The following is a 22,617-nucleotide window of genomic DNA, read 5'->3' as shown; positions in this document are numbered from 1 at the left end:
AAGATTTGACCAATATTCTCAAAGAACTTGACCTGACATTGGATGAATCTTTCATCCAATAGCTTAATAAACATTTTGCTCAAGGTCCCAAGGAACACTCTTCAAAACAGACCACATTCTGGGCTATAAATAACAAGTCTCAATAAAGTTACACTGAAGTCAAACTGTTTTCAACTGCAACAAAATTAAACTATAAATGAATAACAAAGTTATCTGGAAAACATCTGAAATAAAAATTAATGTGTTAAATTAAAAAGTCAAAAGGGAAATAAATTACAAAGTATCCTGAACTGAATGAAAATGGAAACAGCATTAAGACCTTGGTGTACAGCTAAAATAATATTTACAGGAAAATTTAAAATGCTAAACAGTATAGAAGACTGGACAAAATCATTAATCTAGGTTTATACCTTAAGAAACTATAAAAAAAATCGAAAGCAAAAAGAAGTAAAGAAGAAGTAGAATTCACTGAGTTTAGAAATGGACAAAAGAGAAAAAAAAAAATCAATAAAATCAAAAGCTGGTTCTTTGAAAAGATCAATAAAATGGACAAACTTCTAACAAGAAGGAAAAATGAAATTAGTAATGCCAAAAACAAAAGAAGAGGCATCAAAAGTATGATATGGAATTTTATACACCACCTTATAGCAACTTGAATGAAAAGGATAAACTCCCTGAAAGACACAGTCAATGCTTACTGAATAAATTGAAAATCTGTACAGTCCTATATCCATTAAAGAAATTTAATCTATAGTTAAAAGCCTCCTCACAAAATTCCAGGTCCAGATAGTTTCGCTGGTGAATTCTCCAAAATTTAATAAAGAACTATTACCATTCTATACAATCTTTTCCAGAAAACAGACTCAGTCTGTGATGCCAGCTTTACCCTGATACCAAAACCAGATATAAGGCACTGCTGCTGCTGCATCACTTCAGTCATGTCCGACTCTGTGCGACCCCATAGACGGCAGCCCATCAGGCTCCCTCGTCCCTGGGATTCTCCAGGCAAGAACACTGGAGTGGGTTGCCATTTCCTTCTCCAATGCAGGAAAGTGAAAAGTGAAAGTGAAGTCGCTCAGTCGTGTCCGACCCTCAGCGACCCCATGGACTGCAGCCTTCCAGGCTCCTCCGTCCATGGGATTTTCTAGGCACTGCTAGAAAACTATAAGTTGTTAATTCTTAGAATGCAGAATCCTTCACATTTTAGCAAACTGGGTCCAGCAATAACACATAGACCAAGTGGTATTTATCCCAGGAATCTCAGGTTAATTTAACATTTAAAAATCAATTAATGTAATTTCACCATTTACACTGAAGTAAAAATGAGCTTTCTAGATAAGACATTCGCCTAACTTTTTTATTAAAAAAAAAAAAAAAGCTTATCAAAAGAGGTCATTAAGAATAAATAGAGCTATAATGAAATTAGCTCATGTTTTCAAACCATTAAATTTTGTAGTCTATTCAGATCACTACAGTTTCATGGTTAACTTGTATTCATTTTAAATGCACATAAACATAATATTCTGCCTATATTCCTCAACTGTGACTAGTCCAACAGATTCATTGGATGAAACAGACGTAAGAGCAGGCTTGTTTTTAAAACAGTGAGGATATCTACACACGCCTTACAAATACAACTCAAACCATATAAACCATATTAAGCTAGTGCTCCTGAATAAATAATAACATCACAAACAAGCTACCTCCTGTGCATTCATAAATATTGCTATGAATTTTAAAAGGAAAAATTCATGTGTAAAATGAGTTAAAAAATAGTATCAGTCTTAAACATTTTGAAAACATTCAAACTACTACCTTAAATCATACCTATGATTAAATAGTAGCATAAATTTTAAATCAAATGTCTTGCAATGGTAACTTCTATCCTACCTGTATCTTCAATAAATTCCACACATTTTTCAACAAACAGTGGTATAGGCTTCTCAGCTGTAACCAGATCCTGGAGGGGCATCCCAAAGTAATTACTTTCCCAATTTCTACGTGTTGGTGGATTGAAGTTCTTAGTTTTCTTTTTCTGCTATAAGAAAAAATATTTAAGTTAAAACTATTTTAATTAATTCCCTTTAAAATAACATTAGTATCAAGCAATATAAATACACAATTTGTATCAAAAGAAATATCTAAAAGTTACATCCAACCTAATGTCCATCAATATGGCATTCAATAAATAAATTCTGCTATAAACAGCAACTTGACCAAGAGAAACAGATGAAAGTGAACAGACAAAAAATGGCTGAACAGAAGAAACTGTTCTCTTTGGAAAATAAGAGAAAACTGGATAGGCAGGAAAATTAGAAAAGATCATTTTTCAATGCCAATGAAAAGGAAAAACAAGGAGTAAGCATCACACAATTCACAGTTCAAGTGTGGTATGTTAATTGCTGCATTTGTTATTTGGTCTTTGACAAGTTCCAAGTGAGATTTTTGTGCATAGCTATACTAGTAAGCATAACATAGTTTTATTTATTGATTATATAATGAAGCTATGCAACTCCATGAGTGTCTATAGTTTCATCATTTATGCCTTATTTCCCCATTTTCTTCCATACTATCTATTGAATATTTCTTAAACATTAAGATATTTTTTATAAAAGAAAGTAACATCCCAGTGGGAAATGAGATGTTAATTTAGTCTATTAAAAACATTTTACTAGGCACCCAAAAAGGTAATTTTTATTAGCAATGAACAAAACATTTTCACAATAGTAAAAAGTTACATAAGGATTTTCAAAGTTTAACTTCAATCTTGCACTGGGAGAAAATAGCTTCTTAACCAGGGAATGAACATTTCAAAAACTAAGGAAATACTGCCTGAAATTCAACCCTTAAGGAGATTCTGAGTCAGTCTTCCTTAAGTAGGGTGTATTTATATTTGTCATGAGTATTTTAACTGACTTACAAATCAGATAAAAACATGCTATTTCTAATCAGAAAAATGTGTGTGTGTGGGGGGGGGGGGCAGAAAGGGAGCACAGGCTGAGGTTTCAACACTTAAAGCAACAGCCCTCATTTTAATTTCCGATTCTTCCCATCGGAATCTCTCCTTTGGATGGACTGACCTTTCAATATTCTTTCAAGTTCCGAGTTACGCAATTTCCCTGGTGGCTCAGACGGTAAAGAATCCAACTACAATGCAGGAGACCCAGGTTTGATCCCTGGGTCGGGAACATCCCTTGGAGGAAAAAACAGCAACCCACTCCAGTATTCTTGCTGGAGAACTTCACGGACAGAGGAGCCTGGTGGACTAAGGTCCATGGGGTTGCAAAGAGTCAGACACAACTGAGCAACTAACAGTCAATTAAATCCTTTCTTTCATTTCAATTTGAGGCTGCTCTACCTAGCAACATCCAGAGTTCATGAAATCCAACTTTTAAATTTTCATATACCATCACTCTGGTGATACAGCTTACACACAGTATAACTAGGTGTTTGGAATGTCACCATCAAAGCACTGGAGTACTTGACCTGGCTCAAGACCTAGCCCATCAAGTCAAGTAGTGTGGATTCTTTCTACTCCTTAGACGATCCTTCCACTAACCACCACCACCAAAACAAAACAATGTGCAAGAAAGCAGAAATGAGCTGAGGTAGGGATACAGTGGTTGGGTTGTCGTCTTTCTTAGGAGGAGCATTAAGATGCTTTCTAGTCTGCAAACTACTAGAAGCACCATTTGATTAGAAAAGTAAAAACTAAGGCAATGATGGGTGTTTTGTTTAGAATGATAATACAAGTGGTGAAAAAAGACTACATTTAAGCAGATTAATGATAACAGCAATGCCTAGCCTTTGGTAGCAGCAACAGAAATAAAAGATCTTAATCTGAAATGTCAACTAAAGGAAAAAGTTGTAAGAAAAGTAAGTAGCTAGTCCTAACTGCTCCAATCAACTCTTAAGAAATTTGCTTTTCATACTACCCTTTAGGAACCAATCTAAATTCTGAACACTTTACTAAAATTGGGGTTAGATTTCTCTGGGTTATGCTGAGGGGATATCTCCCAAGGTCCATAAATGTACAAAGGCAAGTTACTCAATTCTGCAGATTCAACACCACTAATCTGAGGGAATGAAAGGCTAGGTGGCTTATAGCATGGAATTTCTGGCAAACTCTAAAGGGATAATTTACTAACATTTAACCGCCTTGACAATCGAGTTACAGGTCACACACACTGTAGGGGAAAAAATGCATAAAAAACTTACGAGACTACCAATTTTTCTACTAATTTAAACTGCTACAAAATAAAATTCTGTGTAGGAAAGCTGTTTTGAATTAGACACTCCTATATTAGCTTTTATGATGAAGAAAAATGTCTGTGACTTTTTTCTGTAAGTGACAGATCTTTTATTTATTTAGGCTGCATTTGGTCTTTTTCTCTAGTTGCTGCGAACGGGAACTACTCTCCAGTTGTGGTGCAAGGAATTCTCATTGCAGAGGCGTCTCTTGTTGCAGAGTACAGGCTCTAGGTACTGAAGCTCTAGGCTTCAGTAGTTGTAGTGCATAAGATTAGTTGCTCCACAGAATGTGGGATATTTCTAAACCAGGGATCAAACCCATGTCTCCTGCATTGTCATGCAGAGTCTTCACCATTGAGCCACCAGGGAAGCTCTATAAACTGACAGTTCTTAGGAACAAAAATCGCGTCAGAGAGTTCTTTAAAAATGTGAATTTTGAAAAACTACATAATTCTAATATACAACCCTTAGTTAAGAGTTGCTAATCTATAGCTTCAAATTTATACCAATTTAAAATAATTTATATACTATAAAATCTATTTCATAAATTAAACTGTCTAAGGCTAGATGATGACAACTTCTATTGCCATCAAGGTTTTCTGAAATGCAAGAAAAAAGATGGGGCATATGGTTATTTGGTCATTTATATCTATAGCTTTTGACCAATCATTAGTCAGAAGTGGCAGCCCCCAATTAAATAATTGTGTTAGTAAGAAAACAAATCTGATTTATGATAATTCAACTTCTGATTCATCATTACATATAAATCTTAATTTCTGCTCAAATACAAATACCCATGGTCTTTTTTTCTGGCCACTTAGGTAAATCTCATGTCTGCAAAAGCATATCTAGTAAAACAAACATTCCATTTCACAAATAATATGAACAATGTTACTAATTAAGTGTCTAGCAGATATTAAAAACTATCATTAGAGTAAGTAAACACAAAAAGGTATATAAATAGCTCTTTACAGAACTGGCTCTTCCCCTTCAGCAGTATCAGCAACACAACAAAGGAGAAAAACTAAGCAACATCCTGAAGTAAATACTATAATCAATAACACTGAAAAAAACACAATACCTCAATTCACAGGTAATCAACCAACTGAAGAAAACTTTGGTAGCAAGAAACAGTGGAGGTAGTTTTCAAAGAATAAATCTAGGAAACAAGAAATTTTGGACTTCTCTATTGTCTTTAAGATGGGATTCTTGAAATAAAAGATGAAAGAAGAAATGAGACAACCATAGGTAAGATGTAAAGAAAGTAAAGAAAAAACCCATTAAAGAAATGAATACCCTCTTTGGTAAAACACTCAATGATTCAAAATATCAGAATAAAGTGGAAAAGATCATCAGAGTCCTCTTTTCAACTATATCATTTCTCTGACACACACCAAAAACCACTTTTGCTCCCATTTTAAAAAGAAGTCTTCATCTTCCTCTCCCTGTGAGTAACTGCTCCAGAATGAGAATTCCTTTTCGTAGAACAAACTCATTGGAAAAGACCCTGATGGCAGAAGGAGACTGAGGGCAGAAGAAGGGGTAACAGAGGATGAGATGGTTGGATGGCCTCATCAACTCAACGCACATGAGTTTGAGCAAACTTTGGGAGATGGTGAAGGACAGGGAAGCCTGGTGTGCTGCAGTCCATGGGGTTACAAAGAGTCAGACATGACTGAGCAACTCAACAATAAACTCCACATAAATCACCTATACTAGTTGTCTCTAATCCCTCTCTCTCCATTCCCTTTTATATGTACTCAAATTAATCTTTTGCTCAGATGATAAAGAATCCGCCTGCAATGCGGGAGGACCCTGGGTTGAGAAGATCCCCTGGAGAAGGGAACAGCTACCCACTTCAGTATTCTGGCCTGGAGAATTCTATGGACAGAGGACGCTGGCAGGCTACAGTCCATGGGGTCGCAAAGAGTCGGACACACCTGAGCGACTTTGACTTCACTTCAAGTTAATCACTTTCATCACTTCACTAAATCTGCTCTTACTAATATTATAAATGATCGTTCTGCAATAGTCAGTTTTCAGCTCTCCTCTTAACCTTTCAACAGTTATTCTCTTGAACAGACTTCAGGAGACTACCTTTGTTATCTCACTTGTCCTCCCCTTATTAGTCTCCTTTGCTGGTCCCTCTTGGCAACCTTGTAATACTGGCAACACCCCAGGCCTCAGTCCCTGTCTTTTTTTCCTCAATATCTATAATCACCCTCTTGGTAATGTCACCCATATGCTGATAACCCAAATCAATACCTCTAGCTCAGCTCTTTCTCTTGATCTCTAGACTCATTTGGAACATTCTACCTGACATTTTCACTTGAATGTCTGAGACATTTCCTAACATGTGCAAAACTGAACTCCTAATGATGTATTTCCTTAAAATGCACTCCATGTTTAGCCTTCTATATACATCTCAGTTGCTGACAATTCCATCCTTTCAGTTGCCAGACTAAAATCTTGGAGTCATCTTTGATACCTCTTGTTTTCTCACATCCTACTTTCAAATGTATGATACAGCAATTACCCACATCTTAACCATCTTATTGTGTTGACTGCCTAATCAATCCTCCCTGCTTCTACCATCATTCCTTACAAACCATTCTCAATAAAGCAACCAGGATAATGACTCCACAAATAATGGCCTTTAAGGGCATATACAATCTTGCATGCCTTGAACTCTGCCTCTTTTTATTCCGACCTTATTTCCCTGTACCTTCTCCTTCATTTTACTTCCTTTCCTCCAACTACATGGCTTACTTGCTTTTTCAGCATGCAACATATGCTCCTAATTTTACATCTGTTCCCTCTACCTTCTCAATGAGGCCTACACTATTAAAAACTGACTATTAAAAATTGTAATCTATGGCCTGTCTCCTGCCCAGAACTTCCAATTCCTCTTACACTGCTTTTCCTATCCACAACACTATATGATTTTCTCATGTATCATCATCATATGCCTGCTACAATTTAAGCTCCACACAAGGGCAGGGATTTTTATCTGCTTTGTTCATTAATATACTTTAATGACCTGGAATACTGTTCGTAAAGAAGAGAAAGGTACAAAGTCAAGGTACAAGTCAAGGTCTCTTCTGAAATAATGAATTTAACTTGCAGACAGAATAATCTCATCATGCACCAAGGAAGATAAACAAAAAATAGGAATAAACCATCAAGTTACAGATATGCTGCAGACTTGGAAAGCTTCAGAAATCTTAAAAAGCATTTAGGTAGAAGAAACCAATGACCAACAATGGTGAAAAAATATCAGGCTAGCCTCAAAGGTCTCATGAAAACCTAAAAAGTCAGAAAACTCATTTCTATAGGAAATGAGAAAAAGATTTGTCAAGGATTCTTTACTTAGTGTGTCATCCAAATTATGGGTAATAAGCAACTCTAAAAGGAACTATAAAGTTCTCAAATACATAATAATTAATATTTAAATAATAGCACTCTCAAACTGCTTTCTTACAAATCCTAATCACATAATGAAACATCATTGGGTGGAGAACAGGGGACACAGGAATAAATTAGGAGTTTAGGATTTATATATATATATTTATTAGTATATATAAAGTAGGTAACCAACAGGGAGCTACTGCATAGCACAGGGAACTATTCTCAGTACTTTGTAATAAGCTACAAGATAAAAGAGTATGAAAAATATATATATACACACACATACATAATATCTGAATCACTTTGCTGTACATGTGAAACTAATAAAACATTCAAAATCAACTATACTTCAATCAAACCACAATGAAACATCATCAGTATTAAAGAACTTACATCTGGAAAATGTGTGCTTTGAAAAACATAAAAATAAACACTTAAACACAAAACTAATTCTGAGTTACAGTGGTACAGCTACTAAACAGAATATTATCTGTAATTTTATGAGTCAATGTACAGAATGTAAAAATTAAACAACTAGTAGGCCAGAACCAAAAGCTTCAACCTATCCTAAAAAAGGTGGTGGGGAGTAAAAGATAAAGTAATTATGTTAATATGCAACAGGGTATCACAATATACTATGAAGGATTAAGGATGTTAAACTGAAGTTGGGATTCAATATAAACTTAAAGATAAAAGGAAGCCTCAAATAAACTAATAGCTCCTTTCTCTTCTTTTTTTTTTTTTGCTGATGAAAAATAAAAATAGAAAATAAGAAAAAAGCAAACTGAAACATAAAAATAAATGTAAATGGGGGTTTCCCTGGTAACTCAGTAGTAAAGAATCCGTCTGCCAGTGCAGAAGACACAGGTTCAATCCCTGGACCGGGAAGATCCCACATGACTCGCAGCAACTAAGCCCGTGCGCCACAACTACTGAGTCTGTTCTCTATAGAGCCCAGGAACCACAACTACTGCCGCCAACTACGGAAGGCCTCGTGCCCTAGAGCCCAAGCTCAGCAACAAGAGAAGCAACTGCAATGAGAAACCCGAGCTCCGCAACTAGAGAGTAGCCCCACCACCTGCAAACTGAGAAAAGCCCATGCAGTAACGAAGACCCAGCACAGCCAAAAACGAAGATTAAAAAAAAAATTTTTTTTAATATCTAAATGGAATAAGATCAGGTAAGTTATAAAAGACTCTCAGACTTGGTAAAAAAAAAAAAAACAAAACAAAACTAAACACGACTAACCACATGTCATTTTAACAGACACTCCTAAAAGTTGAAAACAAAATGATGGAAAAAAGAATCATTTTTGTTTTTACAAGAGCAATGTTAACTCTGCTGCTGTCTTCAAAGCAAAAAGCTTTGAACCATACAAAAGAGACTCACATGATAATTATCCAGAATTCAACCCATCATGTAGCAACAAACTATAGCAGAAATATGTACCTCTAAGGAAACAGAAATTTTTAAATGATCTCCTTTAGTTCTTGTCAGATCAAGTATACCAAAATTATGGATAACAAAGATGAATTAAGAAGGTTGATTTCAACAGATTTATATATACTAATATATGCTAAAGTTCAGGAACCAGATATATAATCTCATTCCAAAGTAAATCATTTATGTTAATATTATAGAAAAAATTAAAAAACAAATACTAAAGTATTGACAACAATCCTCTAAGTTTAGAGGATGGTAAAAAAGGAAAGAAAGAAAAGGTTGGGGTGAGGTTACACAGAATTTTCACTGTAGGTTGTACAGTTCCTTTTGTAAAGAAAATGCTTTCTGAGAAGACAAAGATTACTTGTGTAACCAGAAAAAAAAAAATCAAGATCTTAAAAATTATGCTTATGGAAAAAAAAAACTGTCTACAATACATAAATTGTAATCCTGTTTTCAAAAAGGAAAGAGATAGGAAATCAAATTTTTCCCCAGTAGCTTCCAATTTGAGTTTTCCCTTTCTTACATACTCTGTCCCACACAGATTCTCAACGTATCACAGCATGCTGAAAAACTGAGAAGTTGGGCAATCAAAGAAACTCATGTAACTACAAGCACTACCTACCCTCTCTCTTCCTAATGTCCTCAATTCACATTTCATCCATCTATCCCTCTCCTGGGTCATTCTTATGAATATACAAATATACTATCTCTCATTTTAAAAAACAAACACAAAAACAAAACCCTCCTTTGATCCCATATTGAGCTCTACTGTCCCAATTCTTGCTCCTCTTCATAGAAAAACTTCTTGAAGATGTCATCTACATTTACAATCTCTATACTTTTCCACATCCCATTCACTCTTCAACCTACTTCCATCTGGCTTTCTCTCCCGTCCCACTGAAATGCTTGTTAAAATCAGATACCTCTACACCATCAAATCAAAAAGAAACTTTTAATTCCTCTTGAGCTCTCAGCAACTTTCTTGATTGATCACTTCTTCTTAAACACTTGCTCTCTTGGCTCCCATGTCACGACTCTTTACTAGTTTTTCCTCTTTTCTCAAGAATTCCTTTTTCAGTTTCATCTACTATAACTCTTTCTGGTTTACCCAGTGTCAGTTCTAAGTTCTCCCTTCTCCACCCATTCTCTGTCCTTATGTGAATTTATCTAAACTCATGGCTTTCAATGTTCTTCTATCCTGAAAACTTTTCCTCTGAGTATCAGATTCATACATCTAACCTTTATACTTCCACTGGGATGTCAACACAGGTATTTTAACATAATATAAAAGGCACAAAACAGATGTCCTGATTCTCTCTGATCTGAAACTTTTCACCCTTAGCTTAGTCTTCTTCACTATCCCAGCAAATCTAAACCCACCCGTTGCTTATACCATTGCTTATACCATAAATTAATAATCAATCTTGATTTTCCCTTACTCTCTACAGTGAATGCATAAGAAGCCCTATTGGTAGGACTTCCAAAATACTCTAGAAATTGTCCTAGAGTACTTCCTTTTTATTACCTTTTTATTAAAGGGTAATTTTCCTTTTTATTACTTACACCTTGGCACAGTATCTGGCACACAGGTGCTCAGTCAACACTAAAAGAAGCAAACAGAATGATAAACAGGAGCCTGAGAAAGCATTCACGATATAATGTTTCTGTTAATAAACATACAAGGTACTGTTGGTTTATTTACCAGTTATGCAAATAGTTTCATTATACCTAATTTTTTTTCCTATGGGAGTCAACATATAGGTGTACCTAAACTTAAGTATTTGAACCTAATAAAATCAGGATTCATACAAAATAATGATTCCTATCATAAAACTACAAGAAGAATTAACAACCAACTCTATGCAAATTCATTTGGAATAAAGTAATGTATCTTCAACAGAATGTAAGAACTGAGCATTTACCATGTACGTAACATCATGCTAGGTATTCTGCAGGACAGGGCACACAAAGCTACACACGTGAAAAACTTCACAGAATACACACACACACACACACACGAGTACAAGCAAACCTGGCAGACTCCAAAGACCCGTGGGTTAATGTCAATATCCTGTTTGTGATATTGTACTAGTTTTGTAAGATGTTACCTTTATGGGAAACTGGACAAAGGGTACATGGAATCTTTCTGCATTATTTCTTACAATGGTATGTCCATCTACAATGAATCAAGTTAAATTTTTCTTAAAAAGGTCACTGCAATAATCCAAGTAGGAAGTTATGATAACCTCAACTAAGACTGTGACAATGAAATGGAAACATGTTTTATGGCAGAATAAAGATCAGCCAACTAAAATAAATAGCAATAGCATGTAGTTTAGACCCAGAGCACCTCCTTCATGAAAATACATTCTTAACCAATCATGGTGAGGATAGGGAAGTAATATCTATGACCTGTGAGGAAAAACCTGCCTCTCCTAATGAGCAGGTACAAACATGCCTCGTACGATCGACTTCTAGAACGCACAGGAATTTCCTTAAAGGCCCATTCAGCTAGACAGAGTTTCTCAACTTCAGTATTATTGACATTTTGAATTACAGGGTGTTTAGCAGCATCCCTGACCTTTACCCAACAGCTATCAGTAGCAAACCCCCACCCTAGTTCTGACAGCCAAAAATGTCTTCAGGCATTGCCAGATGCTCACTGCAGGTCAAAACTGACCGTGGTTGAGAACCATTGTGCTAGCTAATAACAAGGACTGAGAATTCAAATTTGGGAGATGGCTATAAATATAACCCTGAGAAGTCTGAGTTTTTTTTAAATTCAGGATTGAGAATCACTACTATAGGGTACACAAAGATGAATGATAATCATAACAGCCCTCAAAAAGCTTACAATGTAATAATAAAAATAAAACTTACTGAACTACAAAGCAGTAAAACTACTATAAAGTGATTATGCTGGAAGAATATTACACCATAGCATGTGTGTGTGTGCTTAATCGCTCAGTCGTGTCCAATTCTTTGCGACCCCTTAGACTGTAGCCTGCCAGGCTCCTTTGTCCATGGGATCCTTCAGGCAAGAATACTGGAGTGGGTGGGTAGCTGTTTCCTTCTCCAGAGTATCTTCCTAACCCAGGGATCAAATCCAGGTCTCCCACATTACAGGTGGATTTCTTACCAGCTGAGCCACCAGGGAAGCCCAAGAATACTGGAGTGGGGAGCCGATCCCTTCTCCAAGGGATGTTCCTGACCCAGGAATCGAACTGGGTCTCCCACATTGCAGGCGGATTCTTTACCAGCTGAGCTACTAGGGAAGCCCATAGCGTAACACACCAATATAAGAAAGAAGTCTTTAGTGGAAACCAGTGTTCTGTGAAGATCTACTTAATACTTCAGAAAAAAACCAATTCTATAAGAAATGTTAGGTGCTGAGACGTTCAAACACTTTACAAATGAGAGATATTGTGAATACTCTCTCACACCCTTTAACCTAACACTATGTGAAAAGAAGGAAGAGAAAACTGAGGGCAAATAAAATGTGGTCTGGGTTCTTGTATATACTAATCAGACAAAATGGTTCTCACACTGATTAATCTCTAAGATGACATCTTCCTATAAAGCATTTCCACATATATTATCTACCTGGCAGGCATTTTATTAATGCCATTAACAACTTTATTACAAAAAAAAATTAAATCTGGAGTCACATCATCGACTCAATGGACATGAATCTGAGCAAACTCCAGGAGATAGTGAAGGATGAGGAAGCTGAACACAACTGAGCGACTGAACACCACCACCAGGAGAGGGACCTAGCAAAATCTATTCCAGTAAAGGATGAGTAGATTTCTTCCCAGCTTCCCTAAATATTTATTTTCAAGTGTATTAAAGGGAAAATAAGTTTTATATTATACCCAGCATTTTATTCTTAAAACCACTACTTCTCCCTTTGCTTTTCATGTCATCTGTTAGGTTCTTTCTGGTACTCTAGTGACTTGCCAATCCAACAATGAGAGCATCAGTAAAGAATGAAGAAAAATTCAAGTGTGTTCTCCTCTTACATCAACAAAGGTTCTAGAGTCCACAGTTTTAGTAAGTACATAAGAAACCTTTAAAATGCCACTAAAATTTTGCAAATGTGCATTTTTCCTTTTTCCCAAACCCTTCCTTAGATTCTCAAAGGCTAAGAACAATTTCCAGAAAGCTCAAAACAATTACACATGCACATGCAAAATGTACCTTTTATTTGCACAAAGTTACTTTCTCAAGACGACTTTTGTCATACCCTTGGTATTTTGTTCTAAGAACTGCAAACATCAGAAATTACTACTTTTAAAAAGTAGTCGTCCTTCCTCTGAGGCGTCTCTTTACATAGTCACAGATTAAGTCCTATTGACGGCTCTTTCAACACTCCGACTGTGATGACAAGAAAAAGTTAAGAGCTAAAAATTATACAACAATACCTACTGTAGAAATAACTCTTCTAGGGCTGAGTGGGACAATTTGCAGTACATAAAATTTTGGAGCACATAAAAATTGATAAACCTATAGACTCATAAGTCTTGGAAGAGTAACAACTGCCCACTCATATAAAATTATAGTAAGAACACATATTTTGTGTTACAGGAGTTAAGTGCCTCCTTGATATATATATATATATATTCTGGTTTATATTTTGGTGGTGGTTTTTACCATACATCAACATTAATCAAGCCATGGGTGTACATGTGTCCCCCAATCCTGAATCTCCCCCCACCCCATCCCTCTGGGTTGTCCCAGAGCACCGGCTTTGAGTGCCCCGCTTCATGCATTGGACTTGCACTGGTCATCTGTTTCACATATGGTAACATGCATGTTTCAGTGCTATTCTCTCAAATCATCCCACCCTCGCCTTCTCTCTCAGAGTTCAAAAGTCTGTTCTTTACATCTACGTCTCTCTTGCATATAGGGTCGTCATTATCATCTTTCTAAATTTCATATATATGTTAATATACTGTATTAGTGTTATTCTTTTTGACTTCACTTCGTATAATAGGCTCCAGTTTCATTAACTAAACATATTCTAAAAATTATAATGCTATAGAACTAAGAGTAACTTCAATAATTTGTGCTATGCCAGGTTTTGCTAAACATTCAACATACTACTATGAAAGCTAAGAAAAAACACAAAGTTTGAATAGAGACACACAACTGAAGACATTAACATTTGCTCTTAAATTAGTAAAAAACAAGCATACCACTGACAATCATTTAAAATAAGTCTTATTAGAACGTGTCAATCAAAATATACTTTAAACACTAACCATTCTGAATTACATTTTATTTTGAATTTGAAGAGCAATAGATCTTGGTCAAACCCACAGCAAAAACCAAATCCAAAGAAACAGCAAACAGTAAAATACAGGCAGAAATACTCCTATATTCACACTTATGTCATACCATTAATTGATGTCACCAGCACCAGAAATGCTACTAAAGAAACCAATTTTAACTTCATGAGAAATTTCTGAAACACTTTAGAACTAATCAATCAGAGGCAGAACATATTTAGCCAATTAGCCAGTATGAAAGCAATAGAAGCTGTTACTAAAGACACCTAAGTAAATGCTTTCCAAATGAGAGATACCAGAAGTTTTACTAACCTTGATGAAAATATAAAAAATGCTTAATATTCAACAAAACCAAATTTACTAGACTGAATTCCTGAGAGCAGAGCCCACGACCAAGTCATAACTTTGGCCAGTGTTCCTCTGTCATAGCAAGCATTCAGTAAGATGCTTATTAGATAAAAAAACAATTTCTTGAGTCAAATAAATGCAATTATTAAAATATATATATATATATAAATGGTTGTTTTATTACCACTACAAAAAAAAGTCATATATTCATACTGACTTCAATTGATCATAGTACAACACATTGTGCGAGGACATGGAGATCAACTATAAACAAGATATAAATCCAGCCTGCAGTAGACACTGGCTTTCATCCCTTAGAAATTACCCTAATTTGGGGGAAGCCAACCTCACCCAGAGCTCTAAAGGCTCAGGTCAACATTCAGCAGCATAATTCTACTCTCCTGGCCAGACTTCATTGGTTAGGAATGGAGACAGGACCCAACTCACAGCAATGAAACTGGAAAAGATGCTGACGCTGACTGAGGAATCTGGGAAAGCAGTTTTCTCATTCTTCTGAACACACTTCCTTTACAAAAGTGACCCTTATTCTCTCCATTAAGGAAGTGTCTGCAAGGTAATAATAGATACAATGGGCACCCTATATCAACTGCCCAGAAATCTTTAGATTAAAAAAAAAATAGGTAAAAAATAGAAAATCTGAAACTGTCAAGCAGTTCAAGACTTGGTTAAATGACCCTGTTCATTAAACAGGTACAAACTACATTATCTGTATCTGACCTCTAAGAACTCCTCTTTCTATAGTAAGTTTTTCAAGCATTCAATTTTTAGTTAGCCTTAAATATAATTCTTTCAGGACTCTAGTTTCTCTCAGATGTGAACACCGACAGTCACTTAAGTAACCGTCAGAAGGTTACACTAAAAAAGTGATACACATTAAAAAAAACAACATGCAACTTACCCTATAACTTATACATTCTGATACAGACAAACAGCAGTTCAACACAGACATATTTTCACGTATTTCATTACTTTTGTATCTGGGATGAACAATTTCTAGATCAAGAGAAAGTTCTTGTTACCACTGTTTGGCTTGACAGTATTTTCAAACTGGGCATTTTACTTAATAAAGACTGAGGTTCTAGAAGTCAGAAGTCTAATAATTCTAAACTTAAGATTTACTATTCTAAAGGATCTACCATAGTAATAGCTTGGTACCAATTCACTACTTACTAATAATACATTAACTTGTTTTGAAGAAAACATACCTACTTTGGTATTCTTTCCTTAACAGGCTCTAAGCCCTAGTACAATAGCTAAAGCAGCAGAATCTTCTAAGATACTGATAGAGGGGTTTAGTAAGAAGGGAGCAATAAAAAAAAAAAAAAATAATAATATGGATTGGAAGGAACATCTGAGGGTAAAATACCAGTTGGTAGTTGCTAATAAAAATAAGTGTATGAAAAGATTCACGACCTGGAAACGACAGGAAAACAACTTTTAAAAAGGCTGAAAATGAAAAATCATTAGAATACCAGCTTATTCTGCTGCTGCTGCTGCTAAATCGCTTCAGTCGTGTCCAACTCTATGCGACCCCAGAGACGGAAGCCCACCAGGCTCCCGCATCCCTGGGATTCTCCAGGCAAGAACACTGGAGTGGGCTGCAATTTCCTTTTCCAATGCATGAAAGTGAAAAGTGAAAGTGAAGTCGCTCAGTCGTGTCCGACTCTAGGGACCCCATGGCCTGCAGCCTACCAGGCTCCTCCGTCCATGCGGTTTTCCAGGCAGAAGTACTGGAGTGGGGTGCCACTGCCTTCTCCGCCAGCTTATTCTAATGCACCACAAAATTCACCAAGTATTCTACTATTTACTATCTGAATCAAGAGGATAGCACCAAAATGGATACTGAAGAAAAGACAAGTACATCTCACTTCACTGCATGCATGTGTTAAAAACTGGCAATTTTATCAATACAACTCAAAATTTCTCATTTAGTTCATTCTCTTAAGCACTGTTTTACAAGCACTTGTAAGTTACAAAATCAATTTAATAGGTCATAAACCAGCACCTATTTTTTCACTATAATAGGCTAGAAAATCAAAATAACTTATAAAGTAGGTACTGTTTTAGAAAATTCCCTTTACACAGAAATATATATGTATAATGGGCCATGATTTAAGAAAATAATCCTTACAAATCTTTCCAAACCAAGGAATATCTTACAGCTCTTGTTCCCACAACTAATACTAAACTCCTTTGGGGGTACAGAACAAAAGATAGTTAAGCATAAAGCCATCTCTGATTGGCAGAAATGACAATCAAAGCCCACATTAGGAGAATCAGGTCTTTGAGCCTCTTTTAAATGCCGCTAATGCCCAAATGTTATGATTTTCCAGATGTCAAGGAACCTAAGAAAATATTCCTAGACTATAGCTCCCATGCTGGAATAAAAGAACAAAGGTTAAGAGAATGAACTTTTCTCTTAGAAAATAAAAGAAAGAAAAGTACATAAACTTAGGATCAGAAATCACAGAAATCACGTAAGTGCAAAACTTAGGAGTATTTAATTTAAAAATGAGTCAGGAAAGTAATCCAGCAAATGGGATAGAGGACTATTCTGAAATACAGATGGAGTATACTGGGATATTTCAGGCATGAAGCACATTATAATAGCATTTATTGAGCACTGCTACATGGCAGGCATTTGAAACACATAGTTCCAACTTCTCCCACAATTCCAAGGAAAACATTGTAATTCTTAATTTACAGGTGAGGCAATCAGTTAAGAAAGGGTATGTGATCTTTGTTTATTCTCCCTACCTTTAAGGATAATCGCTGCTACCTGGCCATTCAACGTTGGTAGCTCTTCAAGGCTGTGTTAGACAACTGTATTCACTCCCCCTATGTCATTTCATCTACTGCCATCTCTGCTTCACTGTCTCCTAAATATGTATCTCCAACTCAGACCTCTTCTCTGAAGATCTGCATATCTAAATACCTACTTTACACCTCGACCTGAACTCTAACTTCTACCCCTCAATTCCAAACCTGGCAAATTTCCAATGCTCTATGTAAGGAACTTCCTGGTGGCTCAGACAGTTAAGCGTCTGTCTAGAATGCGGGAGACCTGGGTTCGGTCCCTGGGTCAGGAAAATGCCCTGGAGAAGGAAACGGCAATCCACTCCAGTACTATTGCCTGGAAAATCCCATGGACAGAGGAGCCTGGTAGGCTATAGTCCATGGGGTTGCAAAGAGTCGGACACAACTGAGCGACTTCACTTCATGTAAGGAATAGCATCATCACTAATTAAGCTGCACAAGCTAGAAACCAAGGTGGTATCTTTCCTCTCTCATTCATCATCTTTACCCTTCCCTCATATACGCAATATATTCACCAAATCCACCCCATTCCATCCATTGCCACCATTCTCCCTCCCGACTCCAACTATTCAAATTGTTCATCACGATTCACTTAGGCTACTGTAAATGCCTACTGGTCTTCCATATCACTCAACCTATACTACACACTGAAACCAAGTGATTGCAGATTCACTAACTCTGTTCATTTCAATTTACTCTTAGGCTCAATAACAAAAAGTCCAACAGTAATAAAAAGGTCTGAGTCCAGTCCCCACTCTCAAACCTCTCTTTGTACTATTCTCTCCCATAGGTCAGGTGTCAGCCAACTATGGCCTAGCGGACCAGTTTACCCTGTTGCCTGTTTTTTGAAAATAGCCATACTCAATTCATTTACGTATTGTCCATGGCTGCTTTTGCACTGCAACAGTAAAACTGAGCAGTTATGATACAGGATGTATTACATCTTCAAAGTCTCATATATTTATTATTTAGCTCTTTACAGAAAGTTTGTCAACAATTGTTTTAGATCATTGACTAGTCACAGTGACCTCCTTTAAGAACATGCACATTCTATTCATTTAGGATTAAATATTCTTCCATCCACCCAACCATTCCCCTAGTTAAGTTCTATTCATATATCAGATCTAAAAAATGACAAGTCTCAGAGAAGCCTTTACTTACCCTGTAGACCAGTTTATCCTAATTCAGATTAGCCACATTTCAAGTGTTCAACAGCCTTAGGTGACTTGGAAGGAAAGTTCTGAGTCAGAGGTCTGTATATTTGGGAGCTCTCTGTTCTATCTTACTGGTCAATGTGACTGTCTCTATGCCAATACCACACTGTGTTAAATACTAAAGTTCTACACAATTTGACAGAATAAGCACATATATCACCACTCCACCTCTGCCTTTCTTCTTCAGAAGTGTCCTAGCTATTCGATATTTGTATTTACTACTCTTCCATATTTGTATTAGAATCTGTGTAAAATTTCTTGAAAAATCTGACACTTTGAGTGAAACAACACAATTTAGAGATGTAGAGTCTGAAGAACAATAACTTCTTTATGATAAGCCACATTCATGGACAGGAAGGCAACAGCTCCCCATTTATTTAGATACTCTTTAATGACTTAAAATAATGTTTTATGCTTTTCAACAGAGGTTTGCACATTACATTACAATTACTCCTAGGCACTAGATAATCTGCTATGCTTTTGTAAATGGTGTCTTCTCTAATTACTTTTTCTAGTTATTTATTGCTGAGGTATAGAGATGCAACTGACTTGATTATTGATGATATATGGAACTAACTTTGCTCTTTTATTTATAATTTATCTGTAGATCCTATTTGGCTTTTACATAGGCCAATCATATCATCAGCCACTAATGAAAGTTTTGTTTCTTTCCAATACTCATGCTTTTATTATTTTTTCCTTATCTTTTTGCTTTAACTAGGATCTCTGTATAATATTGACTGGAAGTGGCGATATTATAAATATTCTATCTAGTTTCTGGGTCAAAAGGGAATTTATTTCCCTCATGAGGATGTTATTTAAAGTGATTCACTTGTTTGCGTATTTATAGATACCTGTTCTCAAGTAAGCTCTCATCTGTTCATAATTTAGTAGCTTTCCACTAAATTAGTAAGAAGCTAATGCATTAAATTTTATCAAGTAGTTTCTATATATTGTTGATTTTTTTTTTTTTGGCGTTTAAATACATCTGACAACCCCAACAATTGTGGGTCAGTACCCTGTGTTCAAATACATGAAAATATCTGCAGTGAACTATATGGATATTTTTTAAAATAAGACAAACAATGATTATATGTAGCCTCACACACCAGTTCAAGTAGGATTTTCCCAAGAACAGGGTAAATCAGATCATGCTGCCAAATTCTACAAAAATTTTTGATTTTCAGAGGTTATGGATTTCAAAGTTGCAGTTAAGAGTCTGTGGACTTGCACTTTAAAATTTTTGCATGTGCACTCATAAGTAAAATGGGGCTCTGGGACTAAGAATAGGTAACTTCACAGAGAATAAACTGAATGAATTCTCCTACTCTATTTTCTGGATTGTTTTTGCTTTGGCTCCATCCCTTCATTCTTTCTGGAGTTATTTCTCCACTGATCTCCAGTAGCATATTGGGCACATACTGACCTGGGGAGTTTCTCTTTCAGTATCCTGTCATTTTGCCTTTTCATACTGTTCATGGGGTTCTCAAGGCAAGAATACTGAAGTGGTTTGCCATTCCCTTCTCCAGTGGACCACATTCTGTCAAATCTCTCCACCATGACCCACCCGTCTTGGGTTGCCCCACGGGCATGGCTTAGTTTCATTGAGTTAGACAAGGCTGTGGTCCTAGTGTGATTAGATTGACTAGTTTTCTGTGAGTATGGTTTCGTGTGTTTGCCCTCTGATGCCCTATTTCAACACCTACCGTCTTACTTGGGTTTCTCTTAACTTGGGCGTGGGGTATCTCTTCACGGCTGCTCCAGCAAAGCGCAGCCATTGCTCCTTACCTTGGACGAAGGGTATCTCGTCCAGAAAGAATGAAGGGATGGAGCCAAAGCAAAAACAATACCCAACTGTGGATGTGACTGGTGATAGAAGCAAGGTCTGATGCTGTAAAGAGCAATATTGCATAGGAACCTGGAATGTCAGGTCCATGAATCAAGGCAAATTGGAAGTGGTCAAACAAGAGATGGCAAGAGTGAATGTCGACATTCTAGGAATCAGCGAATTGAAATGGACTTGAATGGGTGAATTTAACTCAGATGACCATTATATCTACTACTGCGGGCAGGAATCCCTCAGAAGAAATGGAGTGGCCATCATGGTCAACAAAGAGTCCGAAATGCAGTACTTGGATGCAATCTTAAAAACGACAGAATGATCTCTGTTCGTTTCCAAGGCAAACCATTCAATATCACAGTAATCCAAGTCTATGCCCCAACCAGTAACGCTGAAGAAGCTGAAGTTGAACGGTTCTATGGAGACCTACAAGACCTTTTAGAACTAACACCCAAAAAAGATGTCCTTTTCATTATAGGGGACTGGAATGCAAAAGTAGGAAGTCAAGAAACACCTGGAATAACAGGCAAATTTGGCCTTGGAATACGGAATGAAACAGGGCAAAGACTAATAGAGTTTTGTCAAGAAAATGCACTGGTCATAACAAACACCCTCTTCCAACAACACAAGAGAAGACTCTACACATGGATATCACCAGATAGATGGTCAACACTGAAATCAGATTGATTATATTCTTTGCAGCCAAAGATGGGGAAGCTCTATACAGTCAGCAAAAACAAGACCAGGAGCTGACTGTGGCTCAGACCATGAACTCCTTATTGCCAAATTCAGACTGAAATTGAAGAAAGTAGGGAAAACCACTAGACCATTCAGGTATGACCTAAATCAAATCCCTTATGATTATACAGTGGTAGTGAGAAATAGATTTAAGGGCCTAGATCTGATAGATAGAGTGCCTGATGAACTATGGACTGAGGTTCATGACATTGTACAGGAGACAGGGATCAAGAACATTCCCATAGAAAAGAAATGCAAAAAAGCAAAATGGCTGTCTGGGGAGGCCTTACAAATAGCTGAGAAAAGAAGAGAAGCAAAAAGCAAAGGAGAAAAGGAAATATATAAACATCTGAATGCAGAGTTCCAAAGAATAGCAAGAAGAGATAAGAAAGCCTTCTTCAGCGATCAATGCAAAGAAACAGAGGAAAAGAACAGAATGGGAAAGACTAGGGATCTCTTCAAGAAAATCAGATACCAAAGGAACATTTCATGCAAAGATGAGCTCGATAAAGGACGGAAATGGTATGGACCTAACAGAAGCAGAAGATATTAAGAGATGGCAAGAATACACAGAAGAACTGTACAAAAAAAGGTCTTCACGACCCAGATAATCACGATGGTATGATCACTGACCTAGAGCCAGACATCCTGGAATGTGAAGTCAAGTGGGCCTTAGAAAGCATCACTACGAACAAAGCTAGTGGAGATGATGGAATTCCAGTTGAGCTATTCCAAATTCTGAAAGATGATGCTGTGAAAGTGCTGCACTCAATATGCCAGCAAATTTGGAAAACGCAGCAGTGGCCACAGGACTGGAAAAGGTCAGTTTTCATTCCAATCCCAAAGAAAGGCAATGCCAAAGAATACTCCAACTACCGCACAGTTGCACTCATCTCACACGCTGGTAAAGTAATGCTCAAAATTCTCCAAGCCAGGCTTCAGCAATACGTGAACCGTGAACTTCCAGATGTTCAAGCTGGTTTTAGAAAAGGCAGAGGAACCAGAGATCAAATTGCCAACATCCACTGGATCATGGAAAAAGCAAGAGAGTTCCAGATAAACATCTATTTCTGCTTTATTGACTATGCCAAAGCCTTTGACTGTGTGGATCACAATCAACTGTGGAAAATTCTGAAACAGATGGGAATACCAGACCACCTATCTGCCTCTTGAGAAATTTGTATGCAGGTCAGGAAGCAACAGTTAGAACTGGACATGGAACAACAGACTGGTTCCAAATAGG

General features: G+C 36.7%; 1 protein-coding gene across 5 annotated transcripts in view; it reads right to left on the bottom strand.

Annotated features, from left to right (window-relative positions):
* The window catches only part of ARHGAP5 (Rho GTPase activating protein 5), a 124,918-nt gene that overhangs the window by 35,520 nt on the left and 66,781 nt on the right, over window positions 1-22,617 (bottom strand). For 3 of the 5 annotated variants that reach the window (XM_027521732.1, XM_027521731.1, XM_027521729.1), the window contains exon 3: window positions 1,891-2,038. In XM_027521732.1, the coding sequence (XP_027377533.1) occupies window positions 1,891-2,038 (148 nt within the window). The remainder of the gene's footprint in view (window positions 1-1,890; window positions 2,039-22,617) is intronic. The other 2 variants (XM_027521734.1, XM_027521733.1) reach the window with 1 other exon arrangement.

Source organism: Bos indicus x Bos taurus, chromosome 21 (assembly GCF_003369695.1).
Source record: "Bos indicus x Bos taurus breed Angus x Brahman F1 hybrid chromosome 21, Bos_hybrid_MaternalHap_v2.0, whole genome shotgun sequence".
Lineage (NCBI taxonomy): Eukaryota > Metazoa > Chordata > Mammalia > Artiodactyla > Bovidae > Bos > Bos indicus x Bos taurus.
The sequence above is the reverse complement of the archived record's forward strand: the minus strand, read 5'-3'. Positions and strand labels throughout refer to the sequence as shown.